This window comes from Opisthocomus hoazin, chromosome 8 (genome assembly GCF_030867145.1).
Source record: "Opisthocomus hoazin isolate bOpiHoa1 chromosome 8, bOpiHoa1.hap1, whole genome shotgun sequence".
In the NCBI taxonomy this organism is placed as follows: Eukaryota; Metazoa; Chordata; class Aves; order Opisthocomiformes; family Opisthocomidae; genus Opisthocomus; species Opisthocomus hoazin.
This window is the reverse complement of record NC_134421.1, coordinates 18,290,943-18,311,796: the sequence shown is the minus strand read 5'-3', so window position 1 is coordinate 18,311,796 and position 20,854 is coordinate 18,290,943. Positions and strand designations below refer to the sequence as shown.

General features: G+C 42.2%; 1 protein-coding gene across 1 annotated transcript in view; it reads right to left on the bottom strand.

Annotated features, from left to right (window-relative positions):
* Nucleotides 1–560: 560 nt before the first annotated feature.
* The window catches only part of GUCY2C (guanylate cyclase 2C), a 45,945-nt gene continuing 25,651 nt past the window's right edge, over nt 561–20,854 (bottom strand). Inside the window, exons 17-27 of the mRNA XM_009935046.2 lie at nt 17,693–17,825; nt 16,393–16,530; nt 12,664–12,752; nt 11,838–11,929; nt 10,070–10,228; nt 8,503–8,695; nt 7,937–8,111; nt 6,890–6,988; nt 5,673–5,767; nt 4,960–5,036; nt 561–735 (exon numbers count right to left, since the gene is read on the bottom strand). Of these exons, the coding sequence (XP_009933348.2) occupies nt 561–735; nt 4,960–5,036; nt 5,673–5,767; nt 6,890–6,988; nt 7,937–8,111; nt 8,503–8,695; nt 10,070–10,228; nt 11,838–11,929; nt 12,664–12,752; nt 16,393–16,530; nt 17,693–17,825 (1,425 nt within the window). The remainder of the gene's footprint in view (nt 736–4,959; nt 5,037–5,672; nt 5,768–6,889; nt 6,989–7,936; nt 8,112–8,502; nt 8,696–10,069; nt 10,229–11,837; nt 11,930–12,663; nt 12,753–16,392; nt 16,531–17,692; nt 17,826–20,854) is intronic.

Below are 20,854 nucleotides of genomic sequence, written 5' to 3'. Positions count from 1 at the left end.
TGGAGTATTCTCCCAAGGTAAGTAAGAGAAGTGTTGTCTCTTGAACAAAGTCAACTTGATTAAACAAAACGTGAGACACAGGGGAGAACAACTGAAGTACAATGACAACATATCCAGGATTTACGTATGATATGTTTAATGTTATTTTCAAATAAATTACAGCAAATCTGTCTTCAAATAAAAATTACAAACTAAATACGACATTTAAAAATCATGACAAATTAAGGCTTTGCTGTGAATATTTTCAGAAGTGAATTATTGAACAGGCTATCACATTTAAAAAACTAACAAAAGCAAACAAAAAAAAACTATCTTCCAGACTCAAGTGCAGATATTTTCATTTACCTCAAATCAGGCTGCATGTGGCCCACTGAAGTCATCCAACAATTTTGACATTACAGCGAAGAGAGGTTTGATTTACTGATAGCAGGTCAGATGGTAGAAAGGATGCTTGACAAGGTATTTTCTTTCTCCTCCAGCTGAGAGTACAAGCCTCAGCCTTCACATGAGGTACTCCAGAGAGTTGCTGCAGCTTTCTGAGTCATACTAGACATCCAGTTTTAAAGATACGTGGCAGAATTCTCTGTGCTGGCCAGCTGCAGGTATTCCAGGGTACCTGATCGGTAGCTAGCTACCCGTGAAAGCTTCCGTGTCTCGAACCCTTCATTTTCCCTTTTCTGAAGAATATTTGTTATCATCTCTGCTAAGTCATCTTGTAACCGCTGCTGGTTCTCCCTGAAAGCGACAGGATGGAAAAAAAATTCAGTGATCCCAGTGATTTTTAAATGTTTCTGTCCTATGTGTATTTTCATGACATTCACACACTACTGATAGAAAGTGTGGGCAGAACCAAATTCAGGCTCTGGATTTGGGAATTGAATTCAGGATTTACATAGGATTTTTCCAGATAGCATGGCTCACTGTCTTTGCACAAGGGGTCTGTAGCTGTGTCATTATCGACTTTAAAAAAATTTCAACATGATTTGCATGAAAATGAAGACGTGAATTACATTAACTCCAAATCAAAATAGATTCTAGCTCTCAACACCATTACTGGTTCCAGCGCTTCCACTAACTTTAGGCGGCCTTCGGTAACAGAGTTGCCACCTTTTCATGAATTTCTGCAGTGTGTCTGGATTTTGCTGGAGTACCCCACACATGACAATTTTAAGGGGCAATTTTATCAGTCACAGCCTGACTGATAAAAGCAAAACCAAACTGAGGAAGCAAAACCAAAAACATCACTGACCACAGTAATCCAGCTGAACAGGTACTTTCAATAGTTGAATTCCGGAAGAATTCCCAATTTGATAATTCTGATAGTCTCAACTGATCGTATTAATTCAAAAAAGGACTTCTGAGTTTACAAAAGGGTAATTTCCTGCTCAGCCCACAGACAAACACTCGTATTTTATCTTATTGCTTGAAGTTGTACACTGCCATTTCAAGCGAATGGCAGCAAATTCACACTTGATAAAGAGTGACAGTACGTAAACTTTAGAGCAGAAAGTGAGGAACTTCCACATTTAGTGAGTCTGCAGGAAATAGTGCAGTGCTCGTGTGCAAGATATACATTAAATAAATGCAACCAGTTATCCTGACTTAAATTTTGCATAGTTTCTCAAAAACAACACTTCTGCTATTGCTATATTTTATTCAATACTAATGCAAAATGATAGCTCAGTTCCAGGACATCACCCTCATTGATAATTCATCTCTTATGTATCAGAAAGTAAGCATTTGTTCAGTTTCTAAAGACAGGCCAACAAGGAGAGGTGGTGGAGTTGCTCTATGTGTGAGGGAGCAACTGGAATGCATTGAGCTTGGCCTGGGGGTAGATGAAGAAGGAGTTGAGAGCTTATGGGTTAGAATTAAGGGACAGGCTCACATGGGTGACATTACAGTGGGTGTATACTACAGGCCACCTGACCAGGGGGAGGAAATTGATGAGGCCTTCTACAGGCAGCTGCAAGCAGCCTCACAATCACAGGCCCTGGTTCTCATGGGGGACTCCAACCATCCTGACATCAGCTGGGAAGACCATACAGCTAGGCAGGCGCAATCCAGGAGGTCCCTACACAGCATCGATAATAACTTTCTGATGCAAGTGGTGGAGGAACCAACAAGGAAAGGCGCTCTGCTGGACCTTGTATTAACAAACAAGGAGGGACAGGTGGAGGATGTGAAGGTCGGAGGTAGACTCGGCTGCAGTGACCATGAAGTGGTCGAGTTCAGGATCCTGCGTGGAGGAAGCAGGGCAATAAGCAGGATCAAAACCTTGGACCTCAGGAGGGCTAACTTTGGCGTCTTCAGGGAGCTACTGGGAGGAATCCCGTGGGCCAGGGGTCTCGAAGGCAGAGGGGTCCAAGAGTGCTGATCGCTCTTCAAACATCACTTCCTCCATGTTCAGGAGCAGTGCATCCCCCTGAGAAAGAAATCGAGCAAAGGAGGCAGGAGACCTGCATGGTTAAACAAGGAGCTTCTAGCAGAGATCAGGTGGAAGAGAAAGGTCCATGGAATGTGGAAAGAGGGGCAGGCCACTTGGGAAGAGTACAGGAATGCGGTCAGAGCGTGCAGGGATGCGACGAGGAAGGCCAAAGCCCACCTGGAATTGAAGCTGGCAAGGGATGTCAAAAACAACAAGAAGGGCTTCTTCAACTACATCAGCAGCAAAAGGAAGGCTAGGGACAATGTGGGGCCGCTGCTGAATGAGGTGGGTGTCCTGGTGACGGAGGATGCAGAGAAGGCAGAGCTACTGAATGCCTTCTTTGTTTCAGTCTTCAGTGCCAAGGCAGGCCCTCAGGAATCCCAGGCCCCGGAGGTAAGAGAGGAAGCCTACAGAGAGGACAACTTTCCCTTGGTCGAGGAGGACTGTGTGAGGGATCGCTTAAGCGATCTGGATGCCCACAAATCCATGGGCCCCCCTATGGAATGCACCCATGAGTGCTGAGGGAGCTGGCGGATGTCATTGGTGAGCCACTCTCCATCATCTTTGAGAGGTCCTGGAGGACAGGAGAGGTGCCCGAGGACTGGAGAAAGGCCAATGTCACTCCAATCTTCAAAAAGGGCAAGAAGGAGGACCCAGGGAACTACAGGCCGGTCAGCCTCACCTCCATCCCGGGAAAGGTGATGGAGCAGCTTATCCTGGAGGTCATCAACAAGCAAGTGGAGGAAAAGAAGGTTATCAGGAGTAGTCAGCATGGATTCACCAAGGGGAAATCATGTTTGACCAATCTGATAGCTTTCTACGACGACATGACTGGCTGGGTAGATGAAGGGAGAGCCATGGATGTTGTCTACCTAGACTTCAGCAAGGCTTTCGACACAGTCTCCCATGATATCCTCCTAGGGAAGCTCAGGAAGTATGGGCTGGATGAGTTGTCGGTGAGGTGGATTGAGAACTGGCTGAATGGCAGAACTCAGAGGGTTGTCATCAGGGGCGCTGAGTCTAGTTGGAGGCTGGTAACTAGTGGTGTCCCTCAGGGGTCAGTACTGGGCCCAGCCTTGTTCAAATTCTTCATCAACGACCTAGATGAAGAGTTAGAATGTACCCTCAGCAAGTTTGCTGATGACACCAAACTGGGAGGTGTGGTAGACACACCAGAAGGCTGTGCTGCCATTCAGCGAGACCTGGACAGGCTGGAAAGTTGGGCAGAGAGGAACCTGATGAGGTTCAACAAAGGCAAATGCAGGGTCCTGCACCTGGGGAGGAAAAACCCCATGCATCAGTACAAGGCTTGGGATGGAGCTGCTGGAGAGCAGCTCTGTGGAGAGGGACCTGGGTGTCCTGGTGGACGACAGGTTAACCATGAGCCAGCAGTGTGCCCTGGCTGCCAAGAAGGCCAATGGCATTCTGGGATGCATCAAGAGGAGTGTGGCCAGCAGATGAAGGGAGGTTCTCCTTCCCCTCTACACTGCCCTGGTGAGGCCTCATCTGGAGTACTGTGTCCAGTTCTGGGCTCCCCAGTTCAAGAAACATGAAGAGCTACTGGAAAGAGTCTAGCGGAGGGCTACGAGGATGGTGAGGTGACTGGAGCATCTCTCCTACGAGGAGAGGCTGAGGGAGCTGGGCTTGTTCAGCCTGAAGAAGAGAAGGCTGCGAGGGGACATAATATATACTTACAAATATCTGAAGGGTGGGTGTCAGGAGGATGGGGCCAAGCTCTTTTCAGTAGTGCCCAGCGACAGGACAAGGGGCAATGGGCACAAACTGAAGCATAGGAAGTTCCGTCTGAACATGAGGAAGAATTCCTTCCCTCTGAGGGTGACGGAGCCCTGGAACAGGCTGCCCAGGGAGGTTGTGGAGTCTCCTTCTCTGGAGATATTCAAGACCCGCCTGGACAAGGTCCTCTACAGCCTACTGTAGGTGACCCTGCTTCGGCAGGAGGGTTGGACTAGATGACCCACAGAGGTCCCTTCCAACCCCTACCATTCTGTGATTCTATGCCTATGCAATACTACAGAAACTTTGTCCGCCTCTTCTAGCAGAATACTGCTCGAATCCTCAGGTTTCATTCCTCCTACAAATTCCCCCACAAGAGATCACAGGCATAACATGGTATTACAGAGAGCTGCACATTCAGCTGCAGTTATGTTCTCACTGTACTTTCACACACAAGTGCCATTAGGACTAAAGGCTGGGGAATATTAATGTTTTTCATTCTTCTGTCCATCTCTTGAACTTACCACATCACCAACTTGTCACTGAAGTCTTATTTCCCTTTCAAGAAAACAAACCTATTAAGTGCTTATATGTAGAAATAACCTTCAGCACAGCATAATCCCATGTCATGAATATTTACACCTCTTTATATGCATATACGCTGTTAAACCTCTAACTGCTGAAGGCAAGTTGAGTCGTGTTAAAATACCACAACAAGTGCCGAGGCGGAACAGTGAAGGCTAAAGCACAAAGACTGGGAATTTCTCTTCCCTTTTCACATATAAAGACCATCTTACACAGAAGGAGGTGTTGGGAGATTGTATTTCTTTTCCTCAGTACCCGTCAACCAGTAGGTAATCTCTGTTCCTCTGCCCTAAATAAGTATGACAAAGAAGAGAAAGCACAATTTAGGGATTAGAATGCAATTTCCTGTAGTTAATTTACTTAAATAATACTGCATTGCACATTGCTGTGTTTGCCTTTGCTTGTTTTCAGTAGCTGATGTTCACAGCGAAGGATTAAAAATCAAATGTGAGAAGAATAATGGGGGAGATGCAGTTGCACACCCATTCCCTTATTCCACGAGCTGAAACACACGCCACGGGAGAGATTAGCTGCGCTGCCTACCATCAGCTCCCAAGTACAGACATCTACCAAGTGTAATAGACCGAAATAAATGGATTGGTAGATAGACAGTTGTTGGAGCATGAGCAAATTAACAATAGATTCAGCTTCCCTTCCATCAGATTAATTCACTCCACAATTTTCCATTACAAATGGTATGTTCCATTTATTCTCCACATCTTTAGGTTGCTTTAATTTGTGACTTAGGGAGCTCTTCATTGCCTGCATTGTCTTTATAGAAGTGTCCTCAGCCACTAGAGACTGTGATACCAAGTGATCTGTAACCCTTGTTTCCCAGCTGTTAATTAAGTTGGGGGGTACTCTCAGCTATACTTTTATGCTATCCCTCTTCTCTGTGTTCATGCATGTGCATGTTAAAGGTTACCTTCAAGTACGTTTCTCCTCTCACTTCATACTGGAATTGACAGTCTGTTCTTTTCAGGATGTTAATAGTGGAACCGCTTACATGAATCCTTAAAGCTAAAAAGTAAAGACACAATGAAAGCTCAGTCTGGAAATGCACTACATAATCATATTAACTATATGTGAAAACTGGTGCTATAGCAGAAGCTCCTCCAATTATTAGCATAAATTACAGAATCACAGAATGGTAGGGATTGGAAGGGACCTCTGTGGGTCATCTAGTCCAACCCTCCTGCCGAAGCAGGGTCACCTACAGTAGGCTGTAGAGGACCTTGTCCAGGCGGGTCTTGAATATCTCCAGAGAAGGAGACTCCACAACCTCCCTGGGCAGCCTGTTCCAGGGCTCCGTCACCCTCAGAGGGAAGGAATTCTTCCTCATGTTCAGACGGAACTTCCTATGCTTCAGTTTGTGCCCATTGCCCCTTGTCCTGTCGCTGGGCACTACTGAAAAGAGCTTGGCCCCATCCTCCTGACACCCACCCTTCAGATATTTGTAAGTATATATTAGGTCCCCTCGCAGCCTTGAGATTCTCATTTAATCTGAGAGTCAGATTAAATGAGAATCAATTACATTGCTGTACAAAAAATCTGACTCCACTACATAGCACTGTATCTAGGGAGGAATAGCCGGTACAGCTGTTGATCTAAAATACAGGTGACCATGGTATCTGTAGTATTTAGATGCCAAAAGGAAAAAGAATAATTGGGAGTCTCCTATAGAGAGAACAGTCATGTGAAGACACTGGGCAGAAGGAAGACAAACTGGCTCTTGGCATATCTCCATAATGGTGAAGCTGAAGACATAATTGCTTCAACTTATACAGTCAGCATATTTACACAACAGGGCTGTAATACAATTCTAGGTCAAACTAAAATCTACCGTTGATAGAGTGAAATAAAATCCCAGACACATAACTATCTTATCTTCCAGAGGAACTCAACCAGCGGACCAGCCCATGTGCTCCCCGTTACCACCACTGAAGCATTAACACGGAACAATTTTTCATTGCCCAGCAGAACAGTGAAACAATTCGTAATCAAAACAAATAGGGCTTCTTAATCTTTAAGAGTTCTGCGAGCTGATAATAAGTTGTTCTCAACTGAAAACAGACACTTCAGTCACAAGCTAACCAGTAGCCTTTGGCCCTGTTACACTGACAGCTAAAATTAAATCCTTACGCAAGCCTGTGGATTCCATCCGTGAAGCAGTGTTCACTGTATCTCCAAACAAACAGTAACGAGGCATTTTTATTCCAACAACACCAGCTGCACATGGACCTAGAAATGGGATGCAGAGGATGAAGAAAAGGTGGATCAAGACACTGTTTGTTTGGCAGGTGTCTCACTGTTGCAGAGCAGTGCAACACCTGCTGGAGCTCTGCGTTCCTCACCAATGGCAATAGTCTGTACCCCACTTCCCAAAGTATCTGGTGGTCTCCCCTTCCACTCCAAACCAAGCCTAGATCTGTTTGTCCTTCATAATCCAAGAAGAGCATAAAAAGGACACGGCTGCACAGTGTTAATTGTATTTAAACAAAATGTTTGTGCAGAAAAAAATACAGTTACTGTCAGTTTTGAAAGCAAGAGGAAAAGAAAATAAATTTCATTATGGAGGGGTGCATAGTGGCACCTCTAAGGGTTTCCCAGTGCCTCAGTCACTATCTCTGATATGGCAGATTGTGTTCAGGTGGTTATTGAAACAAACAAAAATGAAAAGATAAAATTTCCAGAAGTACTTGGGAGCTATCTGCTTGAGATATCTGCAGTTCCCCTTTGAGAAAAATTATTTTTATGGGTGAATTAAAACATGAATTCCCACATAGGCTTGTCAGAACTTATGACTCCAAAAGCATAAAATAGAGGCCTGCGTTTTGTGGCTAGACAAGCATATGTGGCCATGGCTGATCTCCACTTTGGTCAGGAAGGAGTGATCTGCAAAGGCTTATTTGATTCAACTGGCTTAATCATACCAGGAGCAATGGCAGTTGCTCTTCCTAGCTGCTGACTTAAGCTATGAATGAATGGGCACAGCCTATTTCACTACGGGGGAGCAAACCAGTGGCTTATTTATTTCTGTTGCTCTTCCTCCAGGTACATTGTTTTCAACCTGATTAATCATGAGGAGAGCAGTTGTGTATGATGTGCTAGCAGATCTTGCTTGGATGTCTATTCTGTTCAAAGTAAAGGCAACAACATTGTCATTGTTGATCTAGTGCTACTGTGTACCAGAGTGAATTCCAATTCGAATCCAAACAGGCAGACCCGGCAGATGTCTCAGTTCAAAAGATCCCATGAAGCTGAGGATGTCCAGAGCCATCATGGAGATGTCTACTGCATGCCGGTTGCCATTCCTCTTTGGTAAACCGCTCACCACCATGTAAGCATCACCAATGGTCTCCACCTGTGGAAACAACTTGAGAACTCACTACCTGCAGACATAGCAAAATACACATTTAGCTAAAAGCAGAAAGGTTTTATCAGACCCTCTTGTTCATGGTTAAACATTTCTCCTCTGGACAGCAGGATTGATTAGTTTAAGGTAGCTGGCACCTTTTTTGCATATGAGTGTTCATAACTGTATCTAGCATTCCAGTTAATGAATCTGTTACCACCTAGTGTAGAAGATTTGGTAGAAGCAGGCCCACTGAAAGCATATTGAAATGAGGTAATCTTGACCTGTTTTTCTTTCTTCTATCTTTGCTTAGAAGGCAGATTTCCAAATCCACCACTTCATCCAATTTGATTTGTGTGTCCCTTGGTTGTTAACTGAGCAAAAGTGTGGAGCTAATTACCTTGTAAACATCATGATGGTCAAGAATGTGGTCAAAGCTCTTGTAGATATCATTCAGCATATCTACCACCTCCATAGGGGTGCTGTATTTGCAGAGTGTGGTGAAGCCAACAATGTCACTGAAGTAGATAGTGACTTCTTCAAATAGCTCTGGCTCTACCAGGCCAGTCTCCTTCAAAGACTTTACTACTGGCCTGTGGAAACAGAGAAGGCAGGAAGACAGATGAGTAGTCTGTGTTTAATATTATTTAATATAGTATTTTTTCATGCAACCCAGCCACATCATTGCTTTCTGTGTAGGAAACATCAAATAGTTTGCTGAAAAATGTCACTGTAATCACATAATGCCTTCCAGGCAGGGACCTCAATGCATTTCCTAATGTTAATTTATGCACTACAGCCTTACAAAATCCAAGTGTGTTAATAGCCATGAGGAAACTGAGGCACAGGAAACTGAGTTTCTTGGCTAAGGTAAGAAACAGGGATATTGAGACAAATTTAAATCTGAAAGTCTGAAACTTCTGACATGTAGACATACATTCTACCCACACAACAAGAAAGAACAGACATATTTTTCTGTTTCCCCAGCACAGAAGTAATTTAATCCTGATAATTACATCACCTCGTCCTGATTTCAGATGTCTGATAATTTTACGGAACAAAAATTCAATATCATGACAGTCAATAGCTATTCAGAGGGACCTTAATTTTCTTGCATTTCTAAATACAAGAAAATATCTTTTCCTAGTGGAGATATTAGAAGAGAATAACTGAAAGAGACCCAGAAAATTATAGGTGCTGCACAATGCTGTGTTCCATCTACAATAAGAGAATAACAGGAATTATGGGTGGTAGGAATGACAGAGTGGAAGGAAATATGGATTCCTTGTCACATGGTCTACACAGCCAGATCATTTCAAATTTTCCCCAAAACCAGACTGAACAGACACTTTTCTTTTTTAAGATGAGTCATAAAATCAATACCCTGAGTACTTAACCTTGAAACTGGTAATGACATACTAGGATAGTTTTACTATTCAAAATATATGCAATACCAAAATTACTGGTATTACCGATGTTATAATATCAATAATACTTGTCCTATACTATATTCTGAAGCATCCATCTAGCCCAGTGTGGCCTAGCCCACATCAGCCTCTCTGTTGCATTGCTAAACCCCAACCTGAAGTTGGACTGCACTCCTGCTCTCCAGCTGGAGACACTCCTTCTGCCTAGCAAGGTGCTGGAGCAGAACAGAACTCTGTGATGTGGGATCACTGTAGATTTGTATGTTCCCAGAAAGGCAGTGAGAAAGAGTTTTGTGCTGGAAGGGGAGGTCCTGTGCATGAAGAGAGGTTGAGGAGGATAAAGGGTCCCAGTACCATCTTGGCATGAAACTCCACCATAGAGTGGAGACCTCAGGGACAGCTTCTTCTTCTTTCCTCCCCAGCAGGATCAGATTAAAGGGAAAGGAAATAGAAGATTAATATTAATCCCACCCCCCACTCTCCAAGAATCAGGTCATATATGTAAATACAAGGCCATTGAAAATCCTCCTGGCCAGTTACCTTGGAAGTAACATGAAATTAAGCCTGTCTGCTCTGTCTCGCTCTGCTTTGTATAGCTCTGTCCTTTCCTCCACCAGGTGCTCCAGGTTCCGGGAATATAGCTGTAGACGCCGGATCAGGGTATCCATGTAGCTTTTATTGGTCTGGCCATGATAGTTACTGCAAATAACAGAAGTACACAGGAGCTAACAAGAAAGGTTGATGGAAGCACATTGTTGAGAGACACAAAAAAGGAGCAACAGAAAACTTCTCCAGTGTTTCACTTTCATGCAGTTAGAATGCAAAGTGCCTCAGATGCATCATTCTTTTTCTTGCTTGGAGGTCTTATGTATGTGAACTGAAAGTCTGTGATCCACACTTGTCACTTGGAGCTGGTAATTCTTAAAGCACCCTTAAATCACGTAGCCTTGCTAATATTGTCAACTCCAGGTTACCTGGGATAATCCATGAACGTTCATTTGTGAAAAGTAACTGACAAGCTCAAATCCTGAGAGGAAGTTAAAGATACTAGGTAGAAAATTACATGCAATGTTTAGATGGGGACTTCAGCCAGACGGATTAAGACAATTTGGGGCTGCCTGCGTAGAAGACAGAACAATTCAATGGAACAATTAACAGCCCCTGGGCTAGTTTCGCTCACAAGATCCCACAGACTCCAACCCACTAACTCCTGGCAGCAGAAGTATGATAACACAAGCCATTCGTAACCCCTGATTGTCTGGGCAGGCTGTACTCACCAAAGCATTCTGAAAGTAGATGGGGCCAGGCTGACTGGAATAGTCAGGTTAATATTGTACCCAACTGGACTTCAAAACCACTTATAGTTAAACAAATCTTTGTGTCAGAGATGCAGCATCTTAGACCCACCACAAGGAGAGCACCATATGGCATGTGGCAAAGGCAGCCTCTTTGCTTTTGTAGGATGGAGGCTTAGCAGCTGAATCAGGACATCTTTCTATTCAGCTGCAGTAAGATTATTCAGCTGATATGTTCAGTTATGCATAGTGCAGTTGTCCTTCCGCCCATGTAAACTGTAAAATTATGTGAGTACTGCTGGGGTGTGTTGATGAGGAGAGCTGTAAAAATTGGGGAGCAATTTCCCAATTGAAGTGATTAAAAGCTCACTGAACATCAAAATAATTAGTTCAGACCAAACTCTGTAGGAACAATGCAGCATTGGCCAGATGAAAGAACCCCACAGGGTTTATCCAGCTGTGGCCCCTATTATCCCACAACTTTATACCAACAAAATCCTGTAATTATTACTTCTGGTGAGTTACAACCCAAGATTTCTAGTCAGCTTAATTTGGGACCATCCAAAGTCATTTATGGCACAACCCAGCTCATCCAGCTCATCCAAACTTTCTAATCATCCTCCAAACATTTGTGTGCATTCATTTCCCGAAACTTAGACGACATGAGTCACTATCCAACTCTTGACTAGAGACAGGAGGTGAATTACTGGAATATTTAAATCTCTAATTATCCAGCTTGCTACTTTCACAATGTACCAATCTGAGGTATGATGGTTGTCTTACCCTCACTTAGCTAATACATGCATAGATGCTCATGTACACACACGTACGTATACATATGCACATGCTCTCCTACTTTTCTGCCAGAGAACAGAAGAGGATCTAAGTGAAGACACTCAGTTTTTCTACTGACGGAATCATAATTACATCAGCTTACATACTTAAAAATATGAGCTTTCTAACACTTAGGAGGAGTTTGGAGCATCTTAAAAAATGGAGCATCTGCTGCTTACCTGAATATTTTAGCCAGAGTACTCTCAATTTTCTTAAAGTCAGGCCTTTTCTCTGGATCTTCCTCCCAGCAGCTCTTCACTAATGTGTAGACCTTCAAAACAAAAATTTAAGGGAAGTCCACCTGAGTAATGGATATAGAAGGATAAAGGTGCTAAACAGCACTAGTTCATTAGGGAATTTCTGGTTACTCTTGACAGGCAACATATTAAAATGTGTGACTAACTGTTTTGAATCTATGGTTAGGACACTCATTGCAGGCATCTTAAACTTAACTCTGTGGTGACTAGTGACATGATCTTAGCTTGAATTTGCAATACATAAATGAAAGGCAAGTAAATGGATCTACTCTTGCAGCTGGTGGCAGATACAGTTATTAACATGGAGGTAAATGCTGTGGTAATTATATTTCCAGTATCCTGAGTCTGGTATTTTTCTGAACCTGGTGATTCAGCCAAAAAGAATGGGGTTCATTGCTGAATATGTGGATGTCTACAATACAGATATTTTCATCTGAGCAAGAAGCCTTAGTGACTATATAATCAGTGGAGAGAGGTATATTTGAGGTGTGATTCATCCCTTCTTAAGGATATCTAAAAGAGGTCAGATGAGTGGCACCATATCAGCCTCCATTTCTTTCCAGTGAAACAATTTTTGTGAGTTGTATTTCATTTCACTAGTAACAACTCTAGAATATCATTTTTTTCCCACGAGATTAGGGCATTTGGCGTAAAATGTGCATAGCTTTCATCCTCCCATGATCATGATTTAGTTTGGCCAGGACTTCTGCCCTCACCCAGAAAATGGCTTAGTTAATTATTGGCTTACTTCCATCTGTCTTTCTCCCACTGTTTCCAAGGTCAGGTCTGGTCGAAAAGGTTTCACTCCTTTGCCACTCTCCACTCTGTAAAGTTTCTCTAACATAGGAAAAAGATGCAAGGTTTTAAAGAAAAAAACTAAGAAGGACATTCCTTGTGGATAGTATCCTGTGATGTTGCAAGTTACTGTAAAAAGCCTTCAAGACAGTTCTCTCATTTTGATGTGAATTTCAACTTTGGAGCTTTTCTAAATATATGGCACAAGATATGACACAATATATGGCACAAGAACAAAACAGGCTGGCTGCCCCTGAAAACAAAATGAATAGGAATGTACATGAGTATTTATTGGTCACAGTAGACACGGTTATGGCATCTTCCCAAATCAACGTTAGGCGTTATTAGAGTGCCTCTGAGCATGAAGTATAGCTGTAGTAAAAAACAATGTGAAAAGCCCATTGTGACTTGATCAAAAGTGTGGAGACATACAGTTCTCATCAGAGCAGTTCACATCATCCTGCAGATGCTCAGCTTCCTTAAAACTAGTCTATTAATGTATATGGTTTAAAAACATTGCATTTGTTAGCTCATTTCTACTCTTATTCATTAAATCAGTTCCATGAAACTTATTTGAATTCAGAACGTAACAGAATGCAGGCTGCATTTGCACAGCTCAATTTAAGCACAGTAAGTGAGAACTAAAGCAAAAAATATCTCTCTCTGTCCTTCTCCTCCAGACCTCAAGAGTTCCACAGGGAGGGAGTTAAAAAAGAGAAGCAATTTCTCACCTCTAGGAGAGAGAAAGAGAAACTGAAAGGGATCTGTGAACAAGCCTGAAACACATTTATTAATAATGTCTGATTATATTTGCAAGACAATTTTACTGAAGGAAGCATATCATGAGATGAGGAAGGTTTGTAATCGTGATGGCATGTTCAAGTCTAGAGCAGCTAGAGATGCCTAAGCATGCCCAGTGTGCGTGATCACCCTAAAAAGATGCAGTAGCTTCCAGCTTTGTGGTACAGAAATTAGAGAGTAGAGAAGGAGTAGGAAACTTGAGTCTCCCAAATGGAGAGAAGCTATGGAGTTGAGAAACTGCTAAGAAGTCTTCTGTGGTTTCAGAGACGGAAGAATCTGTGCAAGTCTCAGGTATGCAAGAGGTACGCTGCGCACACACCTGAGAGTGGAAGTAACAGCAACTATTAGCAACACTGCAATTAGGCAGTGGCAGAAAGTAGTGGAACAAGGAGGCAGCTCAAATTGAGCATTGGTACGTGACAAGATTTCACAGTCTTGAGCAGTGAATGATGTATTTCTGCAGAAGGGTGGAGCAGCCAGCTGGCGTAACAGCTGTCTCACAGAGAAGTCGGTGAAGAGGACTATGACCTATTTACTTCTATACATTAGAAATCTAGTTCTGTATGTGCATCATCTTTGTGGGACTTCTTTTCTCTTAGTAGTAGCAATATTATTGAATGTTAAGTTGATTGATACATATTGGCAGGTTGAGAAAATTGGGTCACTGACTGCCTGGAAGTTGAGTTTAATTTTCCAAAGTTGGTGGATGGAGGCTATGTACAGGGTTCTTTAAACAGCTCTTAACCCTGAATACAGTCCTTGCTGCCACCAGTGAAGTCCTGGAGAAGCAGTTGTATCAGTTGCCCTGAAATAGCAATATCGTGTCTTGTAACTTGCAGAGGTTAACTTCCGATAGCCTAGCCTTTGAAAGACTTTCTGCAGGAGACTTAAAAGCCAAATAAATCTAACATGCAACAGGGATATTTCTTTGCCCGTTACCATTGACTCTAATTTGGTATTATTTTCCCTCATTTCGTCTTAGATATTTGTAAATTAAGTTTGAGCTACTCTCTTCCAAAATTAGATGATGCCACAAACAAAATCCAAAGGTGTTTGGATAAGTATGGTCCACCCTCTTGCTGCCTCATCTTGGCTAATGAATTAATCCAGACATTTAAATCAGGAGCCACTTCAGCAATATGTAATGACACTCATTCCTTTCTGTAACATGAAATTTGATAAACTGCTGAAAGAAGGCCGAACATATTAACTCAAATTACATAATCAAAAATCAAGGATAATACCAAAAGCCATTAAATCAGCAATATATATCTTAGACATCTACTAATGCTTTTAAGGAAAAAACTTTGGGGAGAAAACAATCTCCTCACTAAACAGAAAACTTAAAATTTCAACGGAAGTTTACAAAGCAGGTTTTTTTTTAAGTTACGCTGAATCCAGACTTACCAAAGAGGCTTCAGGCCCACTAATTTTTTTGCTGTCTTACTAAGCATGCTGATATATGTGACCATCTCCAGCAAGAGCATCTGGAGGAGCTTTTTAGAATCTTTCAGTTGAATGGACTAACCTAGTGCTATTTGAAAGGTACAGTCTTTCTAAAACAACAAAACGCAGCGTTAAGAAAGTTAAAACAAGAAACCAGATTGTGACAATGACAGCCAGGGTCAAACACAGAGCAGTGAGGATGCCACAACATCTAAGAAGAGCCCAGAAATGCTGTGTCTGAGGCTAACTTAATAATCATTAACATAACACAGAAGGACTGCAACTGATGAACAAACAGTTAAAATAATGTAGTTTGCTATGGATTTGCTTTGCGAATCAAAATGAGCAAGGAAGAGCATTGCTCTTTCTCCATTTATTTTGGTGATATTTGCAAAATCCTTGCATTCATGAGGATTGTGCCTGCCTCTTCCCAAGAAAAAAGAATAGAAAGACTCATTTTCTCTATCTTATCTTAAGCATGGAGTCCTGAAGAATTCGCTTGAAGAGGAACGGACATTTCTAATCTCTTTCAGGTCTACATTTATATTAAAGAGTTGGTGATGTGAAATATTGTGTTTCCCCAAATACAAACATAGATTTGCAATAATGTAGAATGATGAACATGCCCCAAAAGTTATTCCCAAGAGTAAGTCAGGAAAAGAGCTATTAGGCTGTCCAGCTGCTGCTCTAAATGTTTTAACAAATGTGAGGCGGATCTATCAGAATGACTCAGAGGTAAAGGCAATGTCTAAACTTGTTGTTGGTAACTGTCACTAGGAAAATCCCAAACCCACTCATGCTTTTATGTCAGTTCTAATATGTAATAATTTATTCTGGGCACTGGGATTGACTGGGCTGTTAGCCACTCAAAAATAACGTCATAAAATGCACAAAATGGGGTTTAATGGATGCACTGCAGGAGGACATGTTTTTTCTGGTGGAAGTTAAGTGACTAAAGTTAATTTTGACAGGCTTGAATAAAGTCTGAATTGCCAGTTTTTAAATGCCAACTCTTCTTGTGTCATGCTGCTGACTTTTTGTTGCTCTCTGTTGACATTGCTGATTTACAATGCCTGATATGAGTGAATTATAACATGTTGTGCACAACTCATAATAGAAAAATCTTTGTGGCCTTTAAATGTTGCAGTAAGTCCGGACAGCGTTGTATAATGTTAACTTTTGTAATGCTGTGGCCAAGGTGACGAGGGAGGAGAAAAGGCAAGAAAACTCAATGCAAACTTTATTTACGGAAAGAATAAGGACACTTGCCCCACAGTGAGATCCTTCAAAGAGGCTCTTCATTCATCACACAGTGAAACAAGCAGCAGTTTAAGCAGCTGTCAGAGACAGTGCCTTTCACAAAATGTGAAGAAAGGGCCAGTTACAGATACACCATACCAGAAGGCTGCAATGGAGGAGAAATTAGTGTATTTACCTTTGTTGTCCCGGCAGTGTCCAGTGTAGAAGGTCTCTCTGCGTAGGATGATTTCTTGGGCAATGATCCCATAGCTGTACACGTCACCCTTCTGAGATACATCAGCATGACGGAGATGCTCAGGAGCTGTCCACAGGTCTGAAACCCAGATGACAACAAGGGACAAGGTAAAGGGAGAAGAGAGAGAAGTAGTTGAAAAAGGGTGATCCTTCTTAGAACATCTATTGGCTATAGTGATATTTCCTTTTACTCTTTCCATATCAAACCCAGAGCCCACTGGTACTGTTTATTTCCTACTTTAGCATTTTTCTTCAGAAGCTGGCATCAATCCAGCTTAGATAAACCTCTGATGTGGTAGTTTTCAATTGTCTGGGATTTGCCGACCCTTGTATTTTCCACTGTAGATGCAGACCTTCACACCTCCAGAAAAAATATGATTATTGACAATGAACTTGCTTTTCTTAGCTACCTTTCATGGGCTTCTTAGAAATAGCCTATGCATCCGTATAAGACCAAGGAATGCCAGTGTTAAAAAAAAAAAAAAGCTGAGCAGTAAATTATTGAGCTAGATGCATGGAGATTGTTATACAAGATGTCACGTGAGAGGACTGTAGTATTTCCCAGAGGCCTTGACATCATGTATCTGTTGAAATAGTTCACAAATGCTTTTGAGCCTGACATAATATTACCTGCTCATAACCGCTTTCTTTCTACAGAAATTATTAATCTGTATTTCTAGTGCAATAAGCACCATTATATCTCAAAACCAGAATGCTACCGTAGTATGACAGTTTGTTCTGACATGCTGGAGATGTATCATAACAGTGACCTGAACACAGTGACCCTCAAGACAGTGTTACGATATCAGGCTGCAACACCCATCTGATCAATGACAAGATCATGAGATCATGTGGTATTTAACTCCAGTTTTTCTTCACACAAGTTCAGCATTACTGCTGAAGAGAGCTGTTTGCATGAAGGCCTTGGATGCCAAAAATGTTTCTTGAATCTCAGCCACGTGAAATCTGTATTTTCAAAACTATAAGTTGAAAATTCATCTTTTCTTTCCTTCTCAACTACACTGCCTAATTTCTTTCTCTACCTGCTAATAATTCTCTGTCATTGTCTTACTGAATTTAAGACAGTGTTTTCAGGTATCATTTGCACAATGGCTGCTACATGAAACAAAATCGTATTGTATGTTTTGTACTGTTTACGAGATGTAATTAGGCCCTACTGGACTATGGGTTCCATTGGGTTAGAAACCGTGAAGGAGAGTCCGGCTGGGTACTTTTTTTACCTTTCCTTGGAGGCAGAATTGAATTACAGCCATAATCAGTGATCTTCACTACCATGCGATTGTCTACAACACAGTTTGTGGATTTGAGTCGACCGTGGACTTCGGTTTTGCTTGAGTGCAGGTAAGACATCCCCTGTGGTTGATAATAAAAGAAGAAGAAAGCAAGACTACGTGTGAGATGCTCAGCTGTTAGCAGACTCTACAAGAATGTGAAGTATTAGTGTAATATCTGCCCAAGTGGTTAAACGGCCTTCATCAGGAATGGGTATGCATAAATCACAATTCCCTGTCATGGACGGAAACAAAGATTATTTTACAGAGGAGACTTTCCAAGATGACAGTAACAGTCAATGTTAAGAAATTAGGAGATGGATCATTAGAAGAGCCATGTCATGAAGACCGTCCTTACTCTTAGTTAACAAAAATCTGACATAGCATCTTGGGTTTTGATAAGATTAGAACACAATTAAGCAGTTAGGAAAATGTATTTCCTCCCACAGAATTTTTGATTTCACTTGCAGTAAATTCTTTGCTGGTAAATTTAGTACAGATTTGTTGAAATGTCACACAAAAAAAAGTGCTTCCAACTACATGTTCATCCAATAAACACCATAAGTGTGAGAGGAATTGCTCTTTATGTCTGTATCGGCTTTGAAGATTACCATAAACCAGAGACTTCATTCAGAAACATTGCAGCAGGACCTCTTCTGCAAAGCAGAGGGCTAAAGAGGGGGTAATGCAGACAGTGTTAGATGATGCACTAAGGCTTATCTAAGGCAGGGGATCAGATTAGACGTCATAAAGGTCCCTTCTGACCTGACCAGTTATGATTTTCTCTGTACTAGCCAACACATACCAGCTATCTATGAGCTAAACTTGGAAGTGGGCATCACGAGGACTGGCCTGAAATTCAGACTCTTGACTCAAAACACACACAGGTGTACAAAGGTGTGTAGTTTGCCACTTTTTACTCATCACCTCTGAATTTATCGCACTTAGTCTAAGACACTCAAATGTGGTGCAGTACACAAGAAGGGGCCAGCACTGAGGCACAGCAGGAAAAGAAAATTAGTAAGTGGGCGTAAACTGAAGAAGGGAGTAGGTATGCTAATTTGCACCCTCTTGCTGTTATTTATTCTGTTTCATCTCTCTCTTCTGAACCACTTAAACTCACACCTACTTATAGCCTACTGCTGCTTGTTTTTCTTCCTATACTTCTCTTTTCTGTAGCTCAGTATATGCAGTGCAATCTATAGTCTGTGGAAGTCAGAACTGTGTCATATGTTCTCTGAATGGTCTTTCACTTAGACTCCTACGTGTGTAGCTCATCCTCTTGTATGGTAACTGGTAGAGCGACTTTAATCCAGGTTACTTAGCTCATGTGGTCATGAACACACTGTATGGCACACTGGGTTTTGTCTCCTTTGATACCCGTATTTGCAAACAAACCAACAAATGCTACAAGAGATCACTGAGACATGAGCTGAGGTTTGGGCACAGTAAATGTATGTCTGAGACACAAGCAGCCTGCAAGAGATGCAATCCCTGGAGAATGTTGTTGGACTGGTTATCCTGGACCTATCTAGACCATGCCAAAATTTACAGAGGCTGTGTGCATGCTATATCCAAGGAACACATTTCTTGATTATGCAGCTTTTGTCATGCAGCCCTGATGACACTCTCCAGGATGTTTTGCCTGCTTTTGGTCCTATTTCCTCCAGCTGCACCTGCTTCCAGCACATGCTTTCATCACCCAGGAAATATACCCATTGCTACAGCAGAATTCCTAATCAGATACACAATCAAATGGCAGGCAAAGGTTATTTTGATTTCCTTATATCAGGGCTTTGTTGTTAGCAATTTCTGGAGACAGAAGTCTTACAGATGTGCCTGATAAAATTTTCCTCTTTCCTTCCAACTATCCCATGCACCTACCTGAAAATACAGAACCTATTAAGAATCCACAATGTTATTTTCAAAATTTATAATGACTTTCAGTGCAGCATTCCTGAATCCTGGAGGCATCCTTGTAACTTCTGCTTTGAAGCTCATAAGCTTTAGTTCTGACTGAGAACCCTTTTCCTGACACAGTGTAAGAATGTTACAATTGCTTGCACAATACCCTGCAGCAGGCCCTTATTTAATAAATAGTGTTGCAACGAGTGTATGCACTAATAACTGCAAGGCTTGATTACTGCAATTCCTTCCTAGCAGACTTTTCATCAGAGCTCTTTGGTCACATGTAACCAAATCCGTGTAGCTACAGGTGGTGCCATCAGACCCAGAGACAACAAAGCAAGCAAAAAAAAGGGGGGAGAGGGAAGAAAAAAAGGAAATGGAGTAGGTTTAGGGCTTTGCCTTTGCCTACTCTGCCTCCTCTAGTGAAATAGATGGTGCTCTAGGAATAGTCACTGCTTGGCTTGCCGTACCAGGGCGTAGAAATGGTACAACCTCCTCTGTTCAGAAACACTGATGAAGCAGCTTCTGTGCCAGATGAAGAGTAGGCAAAGTATGGGGACTCTTTGGGCAATGGTAAAAGCAGGCTCTAGAAAAGTGGTGGTGTGGAGAGGGAGGAGCATATCAAAAGGAAGGCAAAGGAACTGCAGGAGCTGGTCATAGGGATTTTAACAGACTGGAGAGCTCGAGCTGGGCTTGAAAACTGCAGATGCTGGGGTGGGAAAAACTGGAGCTGAAAGGCTATGAAGTGACTTATGTAAAGCAAGAAGCCATTCAAGTAAAATAGACAGGGTGTCTGGAGGTTGGGAAACTGTTGTTTGGGAAAAGCAAAGAGGAAGCTCATGCAAATGTCTAGGTCCCAGAGGCTCCACCACAGCATCAGGTCAAGGAATAGGAGAGGCTGGCAGATCATCCAAATGACAGTAAGTTTCCTGATATTCCTGTGTACATAAAAGTCTTCAGGAAGATTTTGTAAACCATCTCTACTAACATGGCTAGTAACACTCTGGAGTAATTTTACTGAGCACTTATGGTGCACCGCTCATCCTCAGACTCCATTTCCCATCCCTATTACCAACAGTGCAGTGAAGTTGCGGTCCCAGTGCAGTCACTGGGCATTGTGTCACTCCCTTCAGAGGGATGAGATCTCGTCATAAACAGAGCTAGTTCTAATCCCTGTTTTCTTAGGAAACATCTGAAAGTGAA